General features: G+C 40.5%; 1 protein-coding gene across 6 annotated transcripts in view; it reads right to left on the bottom strand.

The window, feature by feature from the left end:
- Positions 1-22,572, bottom strand: part of Mapkap1 (MAPK associated protein 1) — a 226,092-nt gene that overhangs the window by 125,117 nt on the left and 78,403 nt on the right. For all 6 annotated transcript variants that reach the window (XM_051185260.1, XM_051185258.1, XM_051185257.1 and 3 more), the window contains exon 5: positions 7,263-7,435. In XM_051185260.1, the coding sequence (XP_051041217.1) occupies positions 7,263-7,435 (173 nt within the window). The remainder of the gene's footprint in view (positions 1-7,262; positions 7,436-22,572) is intronic.

Below are 22,572 nucleotides of genomic sequence, written 5' to 3'. Positions count from 1 at the left end.
TGTGCACTCAATGTGAGAAGACTCAGATAAAGAATGTACCAAAGGCACCAAACAGCAAAGCTAGCTGGGAACATCAAGAAAAGTCCAAACTGCCCAAATACTGCAACCCATTTATGAGATATCAGTATCACAGCAATAAGAGAACACTAAATTTGTAGGTGTAGGTGGCTATGGGAATGGTGTGTAGTAGTAACAGAAACACATTTACCATGGATTTTTCTCATCTTTTGTTTTATTTTGTTTTGCAATAATCTGTTACAGTGTATACCACATTTCACACACAAGAAAACTGCTTGGAATCTAAGTAACACATTCAAGAACACTCTGCTCCAGTAACACCAGATTAAAAACCAATGCTATGGCTTTGTACTCTGAACTTTTAACTACTATACTGCACTTTGACAAAGAACAAAGATGCTATGTTTCTGAGCATCTGTGAAAAATGATGGTGTTTGATGCTTCATGAGATAATATCATGACAATATAAAACCACCACTCTAATAAAGGGCTGTAGATAGCTGACATGGAGTAGAGTGAAGCAAATATTCCTTAGGGTGGTGGTCTGTGTCACTTAACTAGGCCACAGCTCAGTATATTCAGCACTGTCCAACTATAAGCTACAAGTGGCACTATTCATTTTTTCAAATGCATGTCTGAGTAAAGTCTACTTTAAACTGCAAATGAACACCAGATATTAAAGATTGATAACCACAAGAGTTGTAAGTGTGTATTTTGTACATAAAAGTTTTTATAATGTGACAGATCATTTATTTATTCATTCATTCATTCATTAATTCATTATTTATTTATTTATTTATTTATTTATTTATTTATTTATTTTAAGGACAGGGTCTCATGTAACTTATACTGATGTGCAATTCCCTATGACATCAAGAATGATTCTGAACTCCTGATCCTCCCATCTCTACCTCCCAAGGGCTGGGATCACATGGGATCACAGGCATTTGCCATCAGTCCTGATTTTATGGAGTGTTAGAGATGGAACTCAGGACTCCCTGCATGTTAGGCAAGCAAGCTCCCAACTGAGCTATACCTCTATATCCCCTGCATGCTGAAATGATATTAAATTATAACAAAATTTAAGTTCATCTTATGCTAATTTAAAAAAATGTGACTAAAACTTGAAATGACCAACATGCCTCACACTTTCAGCTTTTTTTTTAAAAAATTCTTTTGAACACTGTGGCTATAGCTTGACAATTCTACTACTGGGCATGGCAGTAATCTCCAAAGGCACACTACTACAGGAGTACAGCAAACTCTTGGGGCTTTTTAGCAGCTCACCTATCAGTAGTCTGATAAACATCAACAGTAGATAAGAGACTAGAGAAATGATGAGTGTCTAAGGGACCACAGAAAAAGGCAGGATGGGGGGGTGGTGTTCTTGTGTACACAAGAGTCATGATCCATGACTAAAGTCTGTGCATAAAAAACAGGAATAGTCAAAATTACCCGAGAAAAATGCCTCAATTATCTATAAAGTAGAGTAAATGTGGCCATGTGTGAAGAGCTGGTGCTCTATGTTTACATCAGGTTTCTGACAGAGTTTTCTTTTTCTTGTGCAAAGGATTGTTATTCAAAAGATATTGCTCCATTCTTGGTTCTAATGGAGAAAGTCAGCTGAACTTCAGCATAGTGGCAAAGTCAGTCTAACAAAGAACAGTCATTTCACAAATGGTACTGGAGCAACAGCTATCTACAAACTCAGACACCCTACCCCCACCCCCGCTCCGGGCTGAATCCAAGGCATATCCTTTTCTCTGCTGCCTTCTTGCAGCACTGAGGATTGAACCCAGGACCCCTACTCCTTGTGCATGTTATGGAAGTGCTCTACCAATGAGATATCCCAGTCCAGGATCACTGATGTAAACATAGAGCATGTAGTCATACAACTTCTAGAAGGAAATGCAGGAGAAAAATTTAGGTGACCCTGGATATATGAGGACCTTTTAGATTCAACTCTAGGACCAGCAAGACGGCATGACAGGTGATAGTGCTCACCAAGCCTGAGGACCTGAATTTGATCCCTGGAATCCACATGGTAGAGACAGAAAATTGATTTCCCCAAGTTGTCCTCTGACCTCTACATGAATGCTGTGACATATATATCACAACACAAGTACACATGCACATATATACACCCAAATATAGAAATTAAAACAAAATGGAAAGAACACCAAAAGCAGCATCTGTGAAAGAAAAGAACACGTAAGCTGATATCCACTAACATTTAGAACATCTGCTCTGTAAGAGATGCTATTAAAAGGAAGAAAAGACAAACACACATTGGGAGAAAAGTCATTGCAAAACATCTGACAAAGGAATTGTATCTAAAAATACAAACAATAAGAAAACAATTTCAAAATGAGCCAAAAAAATCTTAACAGTTCAACCAGGCAACCAAATAGCAACCAAGTATAAAATGCTCAGAGTCATCCCTTAGAGGATTGCAAATTAGCACACAGGATGACCACTGCATACCCTTAAAGAATAGTCCAAAAGTGAACTGTACGGAATGCTGGAAAGGTGTTGAATAACAGAACTCTCTCCAAACATTGGTGGGAATATCAAATGCCAAGAGTCTTCTGAAAGACAACTGAAAGCGTCTTACAACTCAGGCTTATCCTACCACTCAACCCAGGAATTGGGCTCCTGGTACTTAGCCAAATGAGGTGAAAACTCACATGCACACAAACTGGCAAGGGAACATGTACAACAGCTTTCTAAATAATGGCCAAAATATCAGAAGGAAGAGATACTCTTCAGTGGAAACATGAAAGGGGGGGGGCACTGAGGACAGACAGTGCAATGTTACTCTGTTATAACAAGAAGTGAAGCAGCTGGGCATGGTGGAGCACACAGCCTTCAGCACTCAGGAGGTGAGGGTCGACCACTGCTTGAGCCCAGGAGATTGTCAGCAGCCTAGACAGCATGAAGAGATACTTTGTATCTATTCATCCTTATACCAAGGCATCAATAAGTGATCAAATGAACTGCTGCAGTAAATATATACTGAGATCTACAGGCTCAAGACCCATCCCCCCCATACACACACACACACACACACACACACACACACAATTCACAGACTATGTACAAATTATAGTAAGCCACCCAAATATACACAAAACTTTATAATCCATATTTTCTAAACAAATTTCAATAAATGTGAATAATGACGTCTAAATGTTTAATTTGATCACGTAGAAAGACTTAAATTAGTCTCAGTTACTGTCTTCCCACTGGTTTCTCAGGATCAGTACATCAAAATAACCAGGAAATCAAGCTAAATTCTATAGTTCATCTTACACAAGAATTAACAAACACAAGAAAGAATCAAGGATGCCAAGAATCCCTGCCAAATCCTCCATTCCTTCCCTAGGGCCAGTCAGCTGCTGCAGTTTTCACAGCACTGGGGCAGTTTAATAATACACTTATATAAATGGTTTTCTTGACAATCAAACCAAAATTGGAGGAAAGCTCTTACATGCATCTAGCAATTTGGCCGTGGTGAATGAAGTGCTCTTCCACAGACCAGCCCACCGGGGAAAGACCAAATAAGGATCTATTCAAGCCCATCAACACTAACATGCTGAAAAGAAAATCCTTCCCACGCTGCCCAACAGGCAGGGATTTTGGAGATTTACTTTACAGACTAGCTTACACCAAACAGGACTAAGGAATCTAGTGTCACAAGTACAAAAACCCAAAGGCAGACTTAACTTGGCAATTCAAAATTTGATGATGGGATGATTAGAGAAATGTCAGCATGAAGGCCATGCTCAATTACAGAAGCCGACAAAGTAACATAAGAGATCACCCTAGTAGGGTCAACCTATGCTGATCACCTACTTGAACCTTCCTTTCAAGTTTCTTTTTAAAAAAAGTTTGTCATTTATTGCTTTGAAAAAAAAAAAAAAGCAAAAGCCTCTTCTCACCAACTATGAAAAGAAAGCTAAACTATACCAAATGAAATATATACATTCATAAATATGAAAAATGTTATTATGTGTATTTCACCATAATTTAAATTCTCTAAATATGTATGTCAGGAAAAGGTGTGCTAGCCCAGACTGTGGATTTTACAATTTTGAATTTAAAAGGTTTATCTTTTCTGTTCTTTTCATTTGTGGCAAGATAAATTAAGGATAAATTAAGACATTTTAAAGTTTTCCTATTTGAAAATGTTGCATTTATATGAATAACTCAGTGTGCAGTACTGTATTATTTAGCCAATGAAGTGAGGGACGATGAAGGAGAGATAAAGCTAAAAAATAATGATTTTTAGGTCTAGTATTCTATATACTTAATAGCTTTAATATACAAAGTATTGTGATCCCATGTGTTGCTCCAACACATTGTCTGTCTTCTTAAATAATGTCATATGACTTATTTATGTGCTTCAAACAATCTTCCCCAACTCCTAATAATTTTTCCTGGTTCATAACATCCCCCCCACCCCCCGCTTGGTGGTGGTGGTTTTGTTGTTGTTTTTTGTTTTGTTGTTGTTTTTTGAGATAGGGTTTGTCTGTGTAGCCCTGGCTGCCCTGGAACTAGCACTTTGCCTCCTGAGTACTGGGACTAAAGGTGTGCGGCACTAACTGCCCAGCTAGTATCCTTTCTTTTAATGCTGCATACCAGTTTTGATTTGCTTTTTAAAATCAGTAGATAAAGTAATGGTATTTGCTATGTGCCATTCATTGTACTTTGTTCTGCTGGTCGTCTTCTCTGGCCCCTCCTCTGACTGATAGGCTTTGGCAGGAGTGTACCAAAACGTCCTGTTTCGGAAGTGTGCCAGCAAAGCCTTGATGCCTTCCTTTGATGAATGTTGCTAGGTGAACACAGGATTATTATATTACCTAGGTGAGTCTTTTCTCACTTCACCATGAACTTTGCCAGAATGGATAAGTTTTGTCTTAAATTCTGCTGTCTGAAGCCAGGGGTGGCGGCACACACTTTAATCCCAGCACTGGTGCGGCAGAGGAGGGAGATCTCTGTGAGTTCGAGGCCAGCCTAATCTACAGAGTGAGCTCCACGACAGCCAGGGCTACACATGGAGTCCTATGCAGTCTTCCCTGATGGTGACAGCGCATGTAATTATAGTCCAGACCAAGGAGACTGACAATGGCACAACACTGTAACAAGACTAAATTTTACTTAGTTTCTGTCTGCGTGTGTGCATGTAACTTTCACTGGGAACAGAATGTAACAGTAAAGATCTTTTCATATCTCTTCCTCCCAAACAACTGTCTTTGTCCTCTGAAACTACTTATATGTTCTCTGCCTTTGTACTTGTGTTACTTTGAATATGTGACATAACAGAATCACATGAGATGCAACCTTTCCAACGTGACTTAGTTGTGTGTATCAACAGTTTGTTCCTTTCTTATCACTGAGCAGTGTTATGCTGAACAGATGTAGCATGGTGTTTTAATAGCTCACCTTTTGAAGAACATTCCAGTTTCCAGTATAATCATGTCATTAATTCACACAGAGAAAGTATAGTTATCAATTAGCAAAAAAGTAGTGTGATGGATTCATTTGTATTCCTGAGAAAATATGTGAAACTTCCAGTCTCTGGTATCTACTACAAATATGTCAATACCCTGCTCTGCACTGGAGTCAAGCAGAACCACAGCTCTGTGCTTTTCTTCTTAGCCTCTCAACATAACCGCTGACCCTTCAGGTTTCCCTTTGGCTATTCCAAGATCAAAGGAGCTGGACCCCATATTGACTCTGACACATCTGGCTCTTCTCAAACCATCTGCTCTTACATGCCACACTATGAACTGTGCAGTTTTACTCTGGACATTTACCCTGGGCACAGACCCTGATGGCAGAAGCTGGTCTCTCCTGTGCTTCCAGATTTAGGACACAGTTCCACTACAGTAAGTATGGTAGGGAAGAACTGGGCACTGGTAGAGACTACTGGGTTAAAACACCAATCCTGCCACTTGCTATGTGGTTTAAAAAAGCTATTTAGCCTGAGTTTAGTTTCTATAGCTGTAAAATGGAGTTGAAGTTCAGCTCCTATTTGTTACTCAGTAGCCATATATCCCTAGGCCAGCTGACTCATGTCTGTTAGCTTCAGTGGCCACACTAAACAGCATTTCCAGGGTTTTAGATCAGGTATTGCTCTCTTTCCTGTTCCTCACTTCTACTTCATACAGAGAAGTAGCACCTTTCTAAGAACAGCAGCTAACTCTGACCATTTGTTTGCACTAGTGAGTATCTCAGTTGGAAATGGCTCTCTATTGTCAATAGAGCAATGAAGATGATCTTTACAACCAAACTTAGCCGGGGAAATGAAGGGCAATGTCAGAAAGAACACAAAAACAATTAGGCATAGTGGTGCCATTCTATAATCCTGGCCCTCAGGAGGTTGCGGCAGGAAGGTCCTGAGTTTGAGGCTGGCCTACACTTCACAAAGGAAAAAAAAAAAAAAAGATGAAAGAAGAACTAGAAGAAAAATTTACATGTACAAATTTAATGTACTTGAAAGAAAATTTTACACTAAAGCTGACTGGATCACACTCAGCTAAACATGGGCAGGGAGTAGAAATTTCCCACCATATTTTGCTGTGTTCCATATCCTGCTGCTGGTGAGATGATAAACTAAAAGGCCATCAGTCAGGAAGGGATACAGGCAGGGCTAATGCAGCTAAGCAACACACAGCCATAGTGGCACCCCTTTACTATAACTGCTAAATGAAGAACACGGTTTAGTAATGGAGAAAAGTCATCACTGATGAAGAAAGCTGAGGTTCAGACCCAAGTTCTGCTTCTGCAGGCAGGCAGGATCACACAATACCCTGACTGTCATCTTCTTGGAGTGACCTTCAGCAAGTACCTCAGCCTAAGTCATTCCTTCACGTCTAGAAAGGATCAGGACACTCACCTTCATGTCTGGAAGAACAAGCAGGATACCAGGAATGAAGTGGCCTGTTAAGTGTCAGATCATGGCAAGTGCTCAGACACTGGTTTCCTCCCATTACCTTTCATGCTACTCTTACCCACATGAATTCATTCCCTCCATGTCCGTATCTGGAAACTTGTAAGTTTATTCTCAAGCAGACTCTGAGAATCACGGGGCCCAAGACCTGGGGAGCACTCTGAGCTAGATCATTATAAAAGTCTGGTTCTCTGGAGTTTCTCGAGAGACTGGCATGCTCAAGAGTACAGATCTGGTAGCTACCAGACCACTAGGAACTAGAGCAGGTGAGAAGAAGAGAAACAATTACTTGAGCTTTGGCTCCCGTCCTTCGCTAGTATACTGCCAACAGATGAGCCCGATGAGGTCTTGCACCCTGGCGCTGGCCATTGTCACCACGGTCATTGGCAGCAGTCTGTCCTGGCTTGAATGCAGGGGGAGGTAGACATCGATCTTCTTAGTTGCAGTTGTACCAACATGACCCTGTGGAGGGAGCACATACATGAGAGAGTAAAACACACAGCTGTGGTCTTACAGGCACTCTGGGTCCTAGCAAACTCTGCTGGTCCAGGTCAGCACAAACATTTCCTACCCTTTCTACACAGACACACTCTGAGGCCAGCCAGTCTCAAGGTGGACCAAGTCTGTGTTCAGCAAGGTAAATGTGCTCTCCTAAAAGAACAAGTATGAACATGAGCAGAGTTGGTGCTTGGATAGACTGGGTTTGTTGTCCACTCTCTGCCCTTGGAGAAGACACTAACAGACACTGGCACTGGCTGCCTTCTCTGCTAACAGCCATGTCTCTCCTGGAGAGGTTGAAGAGGAAGCACTTACACTGGGAACAAGAGCTTGTCTATGTGTCTGAGACTTAGGGGACTAACTCCATTGGGCAGTGCACCTGCTTACTTAAGTGCCACACAAGTTCAAGGGTTCCTGATCTTCTCTTACTGCTCAACCCACATGACACTGATTCTTCCCACATACTTGGCCCTCCTCTCTCTGCATCCTCCTTTTCACTATCTGGAGCGTTGGAACTAGTCAGCAACACAGCCAAGCTGCTTTTCAAACATTCTGCTTTCTATTTTTGTGCCTTAAGAAAATCTGTCTGGGGAGGGCATGCCTCCTGTGCCCTTCTCTTAAAACAGGGCTCCCTAGCTCTCTTCTTTTCCCCTCAGTACCTCCTAAGTTGCCCTGCTGCCCATGGTGGCTTCAAACTCATGATCCTAATGCCTTGGCTGCAGTTTTAAGCACATTCCACCATGTCCTGCTCTTCAGTCTTCTTTTTCATAATCCCCAAATCCTCAGGGTAAGGAGGTCATGTAGGTTGTTCTTTGCCAACTAATTTTCCAAACTATTATTTCCTCTTTTCTTGAAAAAAAAAATTAAATAAAAAAAAAAAATCCTGTTCCACTTAGTCCCAGACTATCTCTTACTCTGTTCTACATGGCCCTGGGCCGCCCCCCACCCCCCTTCCTCAACAGAGACTAGAGCTTGGCCTTCTTGACTCACAGTCTTAACTTACTCCCAAACATCATAAGAAAAGAGCACAGACAATTTAAGTTTATGTTGGTGTACTTTACTGTCCCCCATTCCCTCATACCCCACGTTACAACAGCAGCCTCCTCATTGCAGCAAGTTGTGCCACGACCACACCAGCTACTCATGTCTCAGATTATTTCTCCTTTTACTTTTTCTCTACTCCACTAGTAAGTCCTAGGACAACAATTGTAAATCTGTGCTTCCATGGAGAAAAATGGTCTTTTCAGCAAGCAGTGGGATGACCAAAGAGCAACATAAAAAAGGATGTATCTGCATTCCTACTTCAGCATATACAAAGATCCAAATGTAAGAGGTAAAAATGTGAATCTCACAGTAGGATAACTCTTCATGATTTTGAAGTAGGCACTAATCTCTTTAAATGATACAAAGTATAAGAACCCCCCCCCAAAAAATCAATTTATCAAAAATCTTAAAACGTGTTCCCCCAAAGAATACTGTCAAGAACATGGAAAGGTGACCCATAGATGGGCAAGAAAGAGTTGCAATCCATTTATCTGGTATGGGCCCACCATCTTGAACATGCTGAGAACTCTCACAATGCAATATAAAAGATAATCCAATTAAGATACTGGCAAAGGATTTGAGCACACATTTCTCTGGAGAAGAAATACAAGTGGTCAATTAATACATGAAAGGATATTCCATGCCATCCATCATAATGCAAGTCACAGCCACAGAGAAGCTGCTAAGTAGCTACAGTGAAAAGGTAGATACAAAACCATTAAACAAACACACACACACACACACACACACACACACACACACACACACACACTTCCCCAAATGCATGCATACCAGTAGAATATTCCTTACTGTAAATACATCTTGGTTTTGATTTGCAGTATGAGGGAGGGACTCAACACTACAAGCCAATCACATTAACAATCCTCTTCAATTTTTTCTAGTGAGTAAATGGCAATGAATAAAGCCCAAACTCTTACAGCTCTGTCTGACAGATCTGCTACCCACCCACCCCTGCCAATGCCAATTCCCTTGCCTGCTCATCAGGGTTTAGCCTCCTCGGCCTGGTTATGCTCCCAGGGTGTGTGTCTGAACACATATCTGTGTATACTTTGTCTACAACTCTTACTCTGAAGTCCTTACTGAGCACAACTGACTACATCTGGAAGGCTGTGCTCCATCCATCACTTGTCATCCTTTGATGTGTGCTCTTGGCCATGTAACTAAGTCTCTCTGGGATTCTGTTCTTCACATGTAAAACGATAATGATAAGACTCTCATGAGGACTGATGATGATGATGCTATAAAGAGAAGAACCTCTCAGTTACTCTCCCACAGGTACTCCTTTGCACTCCTTAATTCAAGATGATGCCTTTATTTATGTTCATCTTCAATATGTGCCTTTCCCATAAGAGCAGTGACATTTTGCTTCTTGCTCCATACACAATGCCTAGCACTGTGTCTGGCATCCTAAAGACCCTCTAAAAGAAACTGTTAGTTAAGATATGTTGGCAACTGCCTGTAGTCACAGGTAATTGGCAGGAGAATCCTCAAGCCTCGAAATTTGAGGTTTGCCTGGCCGGCATAGTAGAACTTTATTCCCACTAACATTAAATGTCAAATGAACAAACAAAACACTGTGGAATGGCCCAAATGCCTACTTGAGGCATTCAATAAATCTTCATTTCTTTTCTCCCTCTTGCCCCTTTTCATTGGCTGTTTCCTGATCATATAGGGAAACAGAATTAGCCAATCACATGGTTTCACTTTTTTTATTCTAACATACTAAAATAAAAAGAGTCAGAACCTGAATAAGTAGAGTAAGATAAAATTAGTTTAAAAAACACTTTACATAAATGTTACTTCTCCTACAACCCAACAATGAACATTAGATCAAGTGATTGTTCCCCGTCTAAACATGAGTAGTAACAAAGTCAATTCTCTACAGTGTTCCCTATCTCCTTCATGGTCATGGCCTGTATCCACATGCACACTCCTGCATGCTTTTTAGCTTAGAAATAATAACTGCAATGGCTAAGCAAGACTTCTCCAGCAAATATGCTGTTGAGACAAGCAGAGGGTGAACTAATAACAATGAACCTTTCTGGAGGGAGGTGATGGCCAGTCTTGTCAACTTGACTACTGCAGGAATCTGAAGCTAAAATACAAACTTCTGAGCACACTTTTGAAGGACTTTTCTTTTTCAGTCAGGCTTTTTCTGTGTAGCCCTAACTGTCCTAGAACTAGCCAGAGTGCTGGGATTAAAGGCATGTACTACCAAGGTCTAGCTAAGGTATTCTTCCTAAGTGGATTTTGAGATGGGGGAGACTCACCCTAATTCTGGACTCCTTCTTCTAGTGTAGCCCACATAAAAGGACATGGAGGATGAAAGCTTTGCTTGGGCTGGCTTGCCCTCATTCCTACTGGCATGTCTCTCCCCCTGTTGCTGAAGAGACTCCAAAGTTGACTGAAAACAAGCAGCTCTCCACAATTCCTCCAGACTCAAACAGCAGACTGGCACTGGTAAGACATCTAGTCTTGTGGACTGAATAACTTCTACTTCTTGGCTTTTCCACTGGGAAAAAAACCAGTGTTGAACTATCCTTACCACAGCCTGTAAACCACTCATATAACACCCCCCTTACACACTTACACACACACACACACACACACACACACACACACACACACACCACCTTCCTTATTAGACCAGTCTATTGCTTTTATTTCTCTTGCTTTTTACTCACTGAACAATCTTGCCAGCCTACTGCTTTCCCTTTTTATCCTCACGCATTCTTCCTTTTGAAGAACTACAGCTGAGGGGCCACAGCACTGACAGCTCAAGATGTGGATACCCACTGGGGAAGACAATGTGAATCTACTTCACAAACTGCAACATGTTTCCTAAGTGAAAAGCAACTTATTAGATGCTTTTGATTTCAGATCTATTTAAATTTCATGATCACATGGAGTCCAAAGAGATAGTCACAAACTCTAAAAAGAACACTGACTATTCTAGTAAGAACAGATCTGTTTATTGCTTTGGCTCTATCTCATCTAATTTGCAGCCTAACTCTAAGAGAGGTTTCCACCATTACCCTTATATTCCAGCAGAGAAAACTAAGGCTTCTGAGGATATAGTGTCCTGCTCAATGTACCATAGCCACATGGAAGAACCACTGTTCAACTTGAACTATCCTAACTGCAAAGCCACTGTTCTTAATATCAACCCCTTCACCACCTTAGTCAGTGCAAGCGCTACCAACTCCCATTTTCTGCAGCTTACCTATGGAAGGATCTAGATCTGAGGAGCAACTCTAGGACAGATAGGGTCTAAGAACCACCACCACCCCCAGGAGCCCCTCTGCAGGACAGTCACTGGGTTAGGAAACCCAGCAGCTGTTAACCCTGCTCATTTCATATGAAGTCAGAATAAATACAGAGATGCTTAGCAAATGAGTGAAGCGCTTTATCATGTTAATCTTCTAATTCCATCCTGGGGAAGTGCCTTGTACAAATCCCCAAATTATCTATTTTAATGAGGCGGTTCTTCTGAAAAAGCTCCAGGTGATGGCAGTGAGCTCATCTAAGAGACCCTATGTTGCAACATTTAGGGAAAATCATCTAAAACATAAAACAATCCATCAACATAATAGAAAGTAATTAACTTATAAAAAAATAAGATGACCAAAGGATTAAAAGTATTCATCATGCAACAAGAAAGCAATATTCCAGAGGCCTAACATCTAACTATTAAAACACAACTAGCAATAAACAAAGTTCATGTCGCACAGCAATTTAGGTGCTCCCCAATACAAGATTGGGGAAATGACGCCATAATTAGAGCACAAGAGAGGCCTTCATAGGGAAAGGGTTCAGCTGTACTTTTCTCCTCTCTCATGCATTCTACAAATACTCACTGTAACACATGCTGGGATCAAGTCTAATAAGCTCAGTGCTGAGCATCCCTTCAGCAGTCTCCCAGCTGCACTGTAGTGAGCACCCAAGAAGGAAAATATAAAGGCGGCCAAGAGAGCCCAGAGACAGTCACCCTGGGAGAGGTTAGTAGAGGCATCTTAGGAAACAGTCATACTCCATCATAGAGCCATGAGTCCAGGGAGAAGCCACTGTCACTGTCTTGTGTACAATCAGCACAACAGGGGTGGGGCAGAGGTTTAACTTTTTGCTTTGTATTTTCTATAATGAACACTATGTTTACAATTACAGACAAATACCATAATTATAAACAGAGAGAAAGAGAGAGAGAGAGAGAGAGAGAGAGAGAGAGAGAGAGAGAGAGAGAGCAAGAGTAACTACCACACAAGGCTTAAGTTAAGCATAAGGTAAGAGAACAAAGCTCCATGTTGGAAATGCAACCCTTGTTAAGGCATTAAGCCAATATTTACTAGGAAGATACAATATGGGTAAGGACTATAGATCTAAAGTTGTACTTCCCTAGCATAAGCAAGGTACAGGGTTAAATAATTTTATTAAGGAAAAGTAAAAAAGTAATGAACCCAGTTGGTGAGATGTCTCAGCAGGTAAAGGCACTTGCTGCCAAACCTGATACATACCTTGGGGGGGAAAAAAAACTGAATGGAGTCCCTGAAATTGTTCTTAGGACACACTGTGGCACAAGCAAATGGACACACATAAACAAGTTCTAAACATGTAACTTAATAATGACTTACAGTCATTCAGCAAATGTGAAGCTGATCCATGCTCTCCATACACAACAGCCCTAGCAAGGGAAAAGAAGCAAAGCTTTCTCTCTCTCTCTCTCTCTCTCACACACACACACACACACACACATACACACACACACACACACCCTCAGGCTGTAGTGAGATAGTACATCTCTGGCACTGACCACGCCCATTAGGGGGTGGAGCCATGGGCGGAAGTGACCTGTGGAAGGAGGTCAGAGGAAGAGCAGGGAAAAGCTCTTGCTGGTGGGACTCGGACAGGACAGGAGAGCATCCGGTGAAACTTGCTGGTGTTCATCTGTTTAGGTTGTAAGTTATTTCTCCCTAAATAAGCATTTATTCGGCCTATTTGTTTATCCTGATCCTTATTTAACCGCAATATGTGGTGTCAGAAGTGGGATTCGAACCTTAAGATAACAACGCCCCCTTTCCCTACCCTTGAAATTTTGGGATAATAGTCATCTTCTTTGGGTTGGTTTTAGTTATTTAGGGTTGGGTATGGAAGGTGAAGCTTACACTCAGGTTTATCTTTTAGACAGGAATAAGGAATGGTTGGAAAAGGTATGGTTTAGATGGGATATAGGTAGATTACCCTATTTTCTTGTGAATTTGAGTAAGAGTGAGATATTATTTTACAGCTTACATTGTTATATATTCTTATGTGGTAAGCTATGTAAAAATTAAGTTTATATTTTGTTATATTGTGTGAAATCTTTCCACTTATGATGTTTTATACACATTATTTTTACCATATTCTATGTATGTATACTTTTCTTGTATTCAAGACATTTTGTATATTGATACAATTTGGGATATTTATCATGCTGCCCTGTATAGTTCTACCTCTTGTCTTGACATTTCTACTCTACCTCTATTTTAGGGATTTATATGTATGTATATGTATATAGTTTTTGTTTAAGTATTTGTTTCTGCTTTACTCAGGGAAGTTTTAATCAGTTTTTTAACTAAGTTCCTGAGTATTACAGATTATCTTCACTCATGTTTCCTGTACCTATGAGATTAGTCAGATATAGATGCTTAATCTTCAATCACTTCATAGACATACAAAACATGGCATTTCAATGTTTTAATATTAGTACTCCATTGCCATGAGACACTATTGCTCCTGACAGCACCGTGCACTTTCCCAAAAATATGTTGGACACTGTTGTTGCTCCTGCTGGAGTTCATCCTCGCCTCAGCTAATGGCCTGTTGGGCAAAGAATTGCCCCCACCTTGACCACTGATTTGGACATGCAGTCCTATGTGCTTACAGGAGACAAATATAAAAGACTACTGGACCTTGCCAAGTCAGGGTAAGACAGCCATTCTACCTCCCTGCTGTTGTTGTGGTCTGTCAAGTTCTCTTGGCCTTAGCCAACACTGGGTATACCAATATTGCTGTAAGACCTTGGGTGACTGTCCAGGTGGCTTGCTGTTTCTGTCCTTGCTGCACCTTTTGGAAGTTGCCCATCCACACTTCCTGTCTACTCTAGTATTGTTATTTTCCTTCTCAGGTCTTGATGAGGTTGAAGATTAAACTATCACAACTATTATTCTCTCTTCCTAGTTAGATATATTATGTACTAGACTTACATTTTCCAGCGTAGAACTGGTTAACGAATAAATAACTGTTGGCCAATAGGAAAGGAAGATAGGAGGGACTAGGAGATGAGGAGGAAAGAGAAAGAAGTAAGGAAGAGACAAGATGGAGAATCTGGAGAGAATAGAACCGCCAGCCGCCTCTCGCTGGTAAGACCATGTGGAAATACATAGAAATGGGTTAATAATTAAGACAGAGCTAGCCGATAAGAAACTAGTAACTGGCCAACAGAACAGAGTCTCTGTGTGTTAATTGGGACAGGTGCGGCTGCAGGACCAGACTGGCAGTGGGCGGAAAAAACCATTACTTCTTACATCAGGCAACAGAAGAGTACTTCCTCAGCACAAGGGCAACCCACACTGGGCAGTCAGAATCCCAAACCTCAGGCCTCCCAACTGATGCTCGGAAATCCTGCCAGAACTTTTCATTTAGCCAGTGTCCTCTGCCATCAGCTCTCCTGTCACCTGAGCACACACAAGATATTTTGTACTGGGTGACTGGGTCACACAGACTAGGAGCTGCTACAACTCTTTCTTGCCCCATTGGCCCTGAAATCTCTCTCCAACCTTGCTCTTCCATCCTTGTGGCACTGACCCAGACAAAAGCTGCACCATCTCTAGGCCATAACAGAACAGCAGCATTCCAACTACCTTACCTCAGGAAACCCAACTCTTCACAGTCCTACCACCTTCCTGCCAACAATGAGAAATTTTCCCCAAACCATAGCTCATACCAGACAGAAATACACTGTAGCTCTCTACCAGTTTGCTGCTAGCACCTCTGCCTCAGCATGGCAGCTAACAGACTGGTCAACGAGGCCCAAAGCCTCACTGCTATAACACACAGCAACAATTCAGAATTAACTGGATCCAGGTTTGAATCCCAGCTCTACTGTTAGCTAAACTCAGATACTTCTCAAAATCTCCACTTCTTCACTGGAATCTATTTCATATACATCACATCACAATCACTGACCAAGGAATGGAGGTTTTCCTCTACCCCAGAACTCAAACATCTCCTCTTCCAAGAAAAGGAGGTCCAAAATAATGCTTTCCTCTGCTTCCTAAGCAATTCAATTGTCACAACCTTACACTTCACTGTTTTTTGTTTGTTTGTTTGTTTGTATCTACCTCTGCCTTCTTCTCCACTAGGTCAAGTGAGAATTATAGAGAGGGAACAACTTCTGTATGTTCCTTGGGCCTGAAGTACTGCAGAGGTTCAGGGTTAGCTTGCCGAGCTGCACACACTCCTTACATCTCCCTCTTCTTTCTTAGCACACATAGACAGACTGGCCTCTGTTACTACAGAGCACTGTCTTCTCTGAAATGCCTCCTGCATATAATACAGGGCCTGACATACAGCAGGTGAGGAATAATGACTTAAGATACTTCACTACACTGTATAGTGTAGTTTACACAGCTGAATATTTTAAACATCCCACTATTGTAAGCTGTATTCTCTCCAACATTCTTTGGTATAAATATGTACATATTCCAGGTGTAGATTACTGAGTCAAGGGATATGAGTCTTTGTACCTATGATACATTGGAAAAGCTCACTCTTTTGAAATCGTTTTCAAGCCTGTCAAGAGAATAACAACATTATGAACCAATGCCATCCAATTAATAACTAGCTTTTCTAATCTAAATATGTAAAGCTTAAAAATAGTTTATCACATGGACTGTAAGAAATACTAACTGAAATGTACAACATTGAACATGATAATGGATTAGTCCATTCATATCATATCTTTGCCCATATGTCTCATTAACTAAAATAACATATAATCTAAATATACAAATATATAACCTCTATAGCCATTGCCTATCACAAAATTTCAAGACTATATACTTCACAATTTCCAAAATAGAAAAATCAGAAAGCAGATGCTGTTCAGTTTCCAATAATCTTTTAAAAAGTAATTTTATGTTAAATTAGGTGTGCTGTACACCTTTAATTCCAGCACTCAGGAGGCAGAGGCAGGCAGACCTCTCCAAATACAAGGCAAGTCTGGTCTACATAGAGAAAACCTGTATCAAAAACAAAAACAAACAAACAAACAAAAACAAAAAAATCCCCCCAAAAAAGAAAACAACAAAATCCTGTATTTATTTTTATATGTATGGGTGTTTGTTTTGCCTGTATGCATGTATGTCTGTGTACCATATGTGCGCCTGGTGCCTGAGGTGACCAGAAGAGGGCTTTGGATCCCCTCGAACTGGAGTTACAGACAATGTGAGCCACCATGTGGGAACCAGGAATCAACCTAGGTCCTCTGAGAGAGTAGCCAGTGCACCTGTGGGCTCGTGCTCTCTCTCTCTCTCTCTCTCTCTCTCTCTCTCTCTCTCTCTCTCTCTCTCTCTTTGAGAGAGGGATTCACCACATAGCCCTGGCTGGCCTCAAACATGTGATCATCCTACCTTTGCTTCTTTCATGCTGGGATTACAACAAGCTTTGTGCTACATGGCATGCTTAAAATACTCTTCAATTAGGAACTACCCACATCAAGTGAGTCAAATGAACTAAGACTTAAGAACACAAGGCTCTGTTAGCAAGGCTATTTAATTTAACATCAATGTTTCCAATAACAAATTGACTAGCATCTCTAAACTGTTGCTAAGTGTTCAATTTCTCTGCCAAGGAAAGGAAACAGAAAGGACATACAGCTTGGCTTCTGCTAATAAAGAGACAAAAAGCAAGCAACATCATTCCATTAGTCACAATTGCATAAGCAGATCATTATATGTATTTTTAATAAAGAAATAAATGTATCAGTGTATCCAGACAACATAATAATATAAATTGATAATAGAGTTATTTGTAGCCTTTGAAAGGAAACATTACTGACACCTTTCCTTAACCTCCTCAACAGACACAGAAAGGTGCTATGTTCACAGGTGCGAGGTGAGATCTGGTACATTCAAATGCTCACTTCTCTGGGGACATTTAATGGCTTCCATTTGAAGAGAAGAAATATTTTCAAGCAAAACCCAGCATAAACCAAATTATCTAATTATGAGAAATAAAGAGGTTGTATATAATGGAGGGGAAATTTCTAAACATCACAATTTTATGGGCTCAGAAAATGAACCCACTTTTATTTTTTTTAACATTCAAAATAGCAGCAATGAATATGAATAGATTTTGTATAAAATTCTATGACAAATCCATTCAGAGCTATGGAGTTGGCTTTGTACTGCTATCTTAACCCTAAATAAATCTGGACTGCTTAAAGGCTATTAAATTAACATTTCCCTGATCTGGCACCTGTAGTCAAGTTAATTTGTCAAAAACATTTCTACAGTTTGTCACTGGACACTGTATTTTCTGACAAGCTTAAAATAAAATTGACAAAATCTCATTAAATCCCTCTGAATCACCAACATTGGTTCCATTAAGCTTTTATTATCAAGAACGTCAACTGTCACTCCTTCTTTAACAAGGTCAAGTTCTGATCTGGTGCCTCTCAGATCTTTACCATCATAACGGAAGCTGGGAGGGAGCACTGTGTGCAGTGTTGTGGGGAGTGAAGGGCATAGTCTGTAACTCACACCTGCATACATTGCCACTACAGTCTCGCCTTCAGCAACTTAAGCTTTTTGGGTCATGATTTCCTCATCCACAAAGCATGAGAACCTGAGTTTGGATCTTCAGAACCCATGTAAGATACTAGGCACTGGGGCAGGCATGGTGACACATGGCTTTAATCCTAGCACCTGGGAGACAGAAGCAGGCAGATCTCTGTGAGTTTGAGGCCAGTCTGGTCCATAAGCAAGCTCTAGGTTAGACAAAGCTAAATACTGAGACCTGTCTCAAATAAACAACAACAGAAAGTTGGACATAAAGGCATAGTGCAATATGGTTAACTAATCTAACCATCAAGGAGCTCCAGGTTCCGTGAGAGAGCCTGGCTCAAGAAAATAAAATAAGTAAAGTAAGTAAGTAAAACGAAAAGAGGAAGGAACCAGCATCAACCTCTCATCTCCATATACATACACAAGAAACCACAATACATACACTGTATACACACAGGATTTTAAAAGCATGGATAATAATAGCCCTAGTGGGATTGTTCAGAGAGCCTGATGAGATTACACACTGAAGCACTCACTTCTCTGTCTTATCTACAGTAAAGGTTCAAAATATGCTCACTGTCCACTATGTTTGCTATATGTTTTCCTACTTTATAATCATAGACCTGGATATCTGTAGACCTAGAACTCATGGACACCTTCTGGGCACCCCCTTTAAAAAAAAATCCTCAGAACCTGGTGTCCCACAGCTTCCCTGAAGACCTACCCTGACATGGCCCTGCTGCCTGCTAAAGCAAGCCTTCTGCCCAACTGCACGGAGGCCTTGGTGGTTAAAATGTTTCTTTCTACTGAATAAATCTTCCTTCAGTGTTTGCCCACTAATCTTAGTTCTAGCCTAATGACATCTGGGCAAACCTACTGCTTTACAGCCTCCCCATGACCCAAACTCAAAACACACAAAACCAAACCAAAAAAAAAAAAAAAAAAATGATGCCTCCCCAGCTAGTCAGTATCATGGAGTACACTAGACCGCAAACCTGTTCAAAAGGACAAAATAGCACAGAAAACCATAACATTAGAGCAAATATAAATCTATACTCCTAGATAGTAACTTAGGAAAGGAAGTTGGAGCTCTCAGGAAAAATACTCTCTATTTAAAATATTTTGATGCTCTGATCCTTCTGAAAAAAAAAAAAAAAAAAAGTCTAACGCCACTGTTTTAAAAACATTAGTTATCCTGTGTTGAGCAATAAACTTAAATAATTCTTTAAGTTAGCAAATGACTCAGTGGACGTACATGTTTGTTGCATAAGCCTGACCACATGTATTTGATCCTGGGAACCATGGTTGAAGGAACGAACTGATCCCTGGAAGTTGTCCCCTGACCTCTATACACATGCAAGCTCCCTAACAACACATAGTAATAATACCGATTTTTTTTCTTCTTCTTCTTCCAGACAAGGTCTTACTATGTAGGCCTAGCTAGCCTGGCTAGCTCTGTAAAGCAGCTGGCCTCAAACTCACAGAGACCCGTCTGCCTCTGCCTCCAAAGTAATGGGATTAAAGGCTTGCACCATCAAGCCCATCCAATAAAACAAAAATTGAAAAATATGTATCAACTGGAAAAATAGCATTCACTCATGTTCAAATATAGGTTAAACGCTTCACAAAGAATAGGGGCACATGAGGGAAAAACTGAAAGCGTTCTCAAACTGTTAACAGAACAGCAGTCATTCATCCCTTAATGAAGAACATCAATGTCTACCATGCTGGTGGAATCATGTCGTTGATGTTAGGCCCCTCAGTGCAGAGGCCAAAGGACTAGTCTGACTTGTTAACTTTGAGCTGTACAACTATGAGCAAGTTTGCAACCTCTCTGAATGTCAAACTTCTTCAGCTGTAGAATACAGGTGAGAATATCTATTTCAAGATAATGACAGTCTAAAGCACAACCGAAGCCTGTGCTAGGCATTTGTGAAGCTGGGTGCAGCTCTGCACAGAGGCCTTGGGTTGGTGCTTGGTGTCTCTCCTGCAAGAGTTCTACTCCAGAGACTGTTAGAGTCAGTGACCCACCTTACTATGGTCTAAGCTGCTGCTAAGGTCAAGTAGATTTCTGGACAAAATATCTCTCTGAGCAAAGAGAAGCACAGGCAACAAAGAAAAGCCAGTGTTCTCTTCTTCCCTGACCTAGAGATGCTTATAGTATGTCCTAGGATGTGTGCTCACAGATACAATCCAGCCACCTTAAAGCCAACTTTAGAGAATGGAAATTGTCCATTTTGAATTTTCATAGCCATTGTGAGATTCTTTTTTATCATAAAATGCGACACAGCACTTTGTACTTAATTATACAAACAATGGCTTCTATAGTGATGATAATCTCAGGGAAAGGTAATTTTCATGAACTAAGCTCCATCACCTAGCTTAAGTTTAGAGATCTCTTTATTATTAAATCATTTATATAATAAAATCAATATGTTTTAAAAGTAAAAATGGTTTTTTTAAGACCATAAAGAAGAGTTACATGTTTTTAAGCTCTATCAATTTTCATAGTATAATGAGTCTTTTCAAGATTTAATACCAACTTTCAACACTAAAACTGAACAGAGAATGAATGCTTGGCTCCATTACTAGACTGTGGAGCTCCTGCAAAGGTTACAATTGGCCATCACCACAATCCTCAACTACAAGGGAACTTTGCTACCCCATGAACAACTGAATTTCAGAGACAGTGAGGCATTTCAGAACAGAGCTAGAAAAACAGTGAAGGAAATAATCCAGACACATATTATGTAGAGTCTCAGTTGGTTAAACATTATAAAAAAATTTTAATCTTAAGTTCTATCACTTCATTGACTTAACTGGTTTTCAAGACCCACAAGTTTGTGCTATGTATTGCTAGACTCATGGCTGCTTTAACACTGTAAGACTTGATGTTCTTCATTGACAAAATTCAAACATTTCATTGAATCATTATTTAGTAATTCCTAAGAACCTTTCAAGCACATACAGCTTATCCAAAGTTGGGCTATAATAAGACATTCCTGGCATAAATGGGCTTACTACTTTATTTGCTCAATCAGTTTATGTCTCTTCAGTAATTATAATTAATTCAAGCCCCTGATGCACCTCCTAGCAAACAATGTAAAAACATCAGACAAAATGGAAATAAATAGCCTTACATTTCTCCAATTATGACATTCACTTTCATTTTCAAAATGCATATGTGTGATCTGGGATGGGTCTCCTCTGTGCAAGAAAAAGCCACACAAAGAACCTACAACTCAGCAACCAAAAAGAAAACACATTATGCTTTCCACAGGAAAATACAAAGTAAGTGGCCAAATGGAGATTTTTCAGTTAATAGTTTATAAATGCCCAGAAACAGAATCAGCAAGAAAAAGAGGAAGCAAATTATTAATACATATCTAGAATGCACTGACAATCACTTGGAGTTATACACAAAATTTACAAACACAAAGTAATATTCAAAAATCCAGCAAGACTTCAGCAGTCTCCAAGTGGAAGGGAACTGTTTAAAAGGGAGGGGAGAGTAGAGTCCATGAGTGCTGAGGACAGTTAATGCTGAACACTGAAAGACAACCAAGTGTGCTGGTGCATAATTGTAATCTCAGCAATTTTGAGGCTAGCTTGGCTTTCACAGTGAGTTCCAGGCCTGCTTAGACTACCCAGTGAGACCCTGCCTCTACAAAACAAAATAAAAAAAAAGAGTAATGAGAAGTGGTGTTTGCCTGCCACCCTGAGATATCAGGTAATGCACAAAGCTACACAAGGCAAGGTGAGACAATCACTAGGCTGCCAGGAAGAACACAGGCCTTACTGTATATAGATCTTTGTGTTCCCATTTAGCTCTCTGCCACTGATTGTCACCATTAGTTGGGCATCTAGCCAGAGTCCCAGTATTTGCTATACATGATTTCATTTAATTTGCTCCAAAGCTCAATGAAGATTGTCTTGGTGCTGAGGAATATTGTCACGTAGGCTCCTCCAAATTCCTTATGAAACAGAAAACATTAGTTAGGTTCTTCTCCCAGGGAAAACCCCTACCCCTGGGTGAAACCCACACCTGAAGTACAGAGTTTCTAGCAAAGGGTACATATGCTGCAGCCACAATCTCAAAACTAGGGATCACCATTGGCAAGAAAGGAAGAGGGACAGAGGAAGAGCAGCTCCAGCTATTCAGGGAGTGGAGAGGCTTCAAGTCTCCCTGTTGGGCACACAGTGGAGCTTGGTAAT

The sequence above is a fragment of the Phodopus roborovskii genome, unplaced genomic scaffold (assembly GCF_943737965.1).
Source record: "Phodopus roborovskii unplaced genomic scaffold, PHOROB, whole genome shotgun sequence".
NCBI lineage: Eukaryota > Metazoa > Chordata > Mammalia > Rodentia > Cricetidae > Phodopus > Phodopus roborovskii.
Note: the sequence above shows the minus strand (reverse complement) of the source record. Positions and strands in the feature narration are given on the sequence as shown.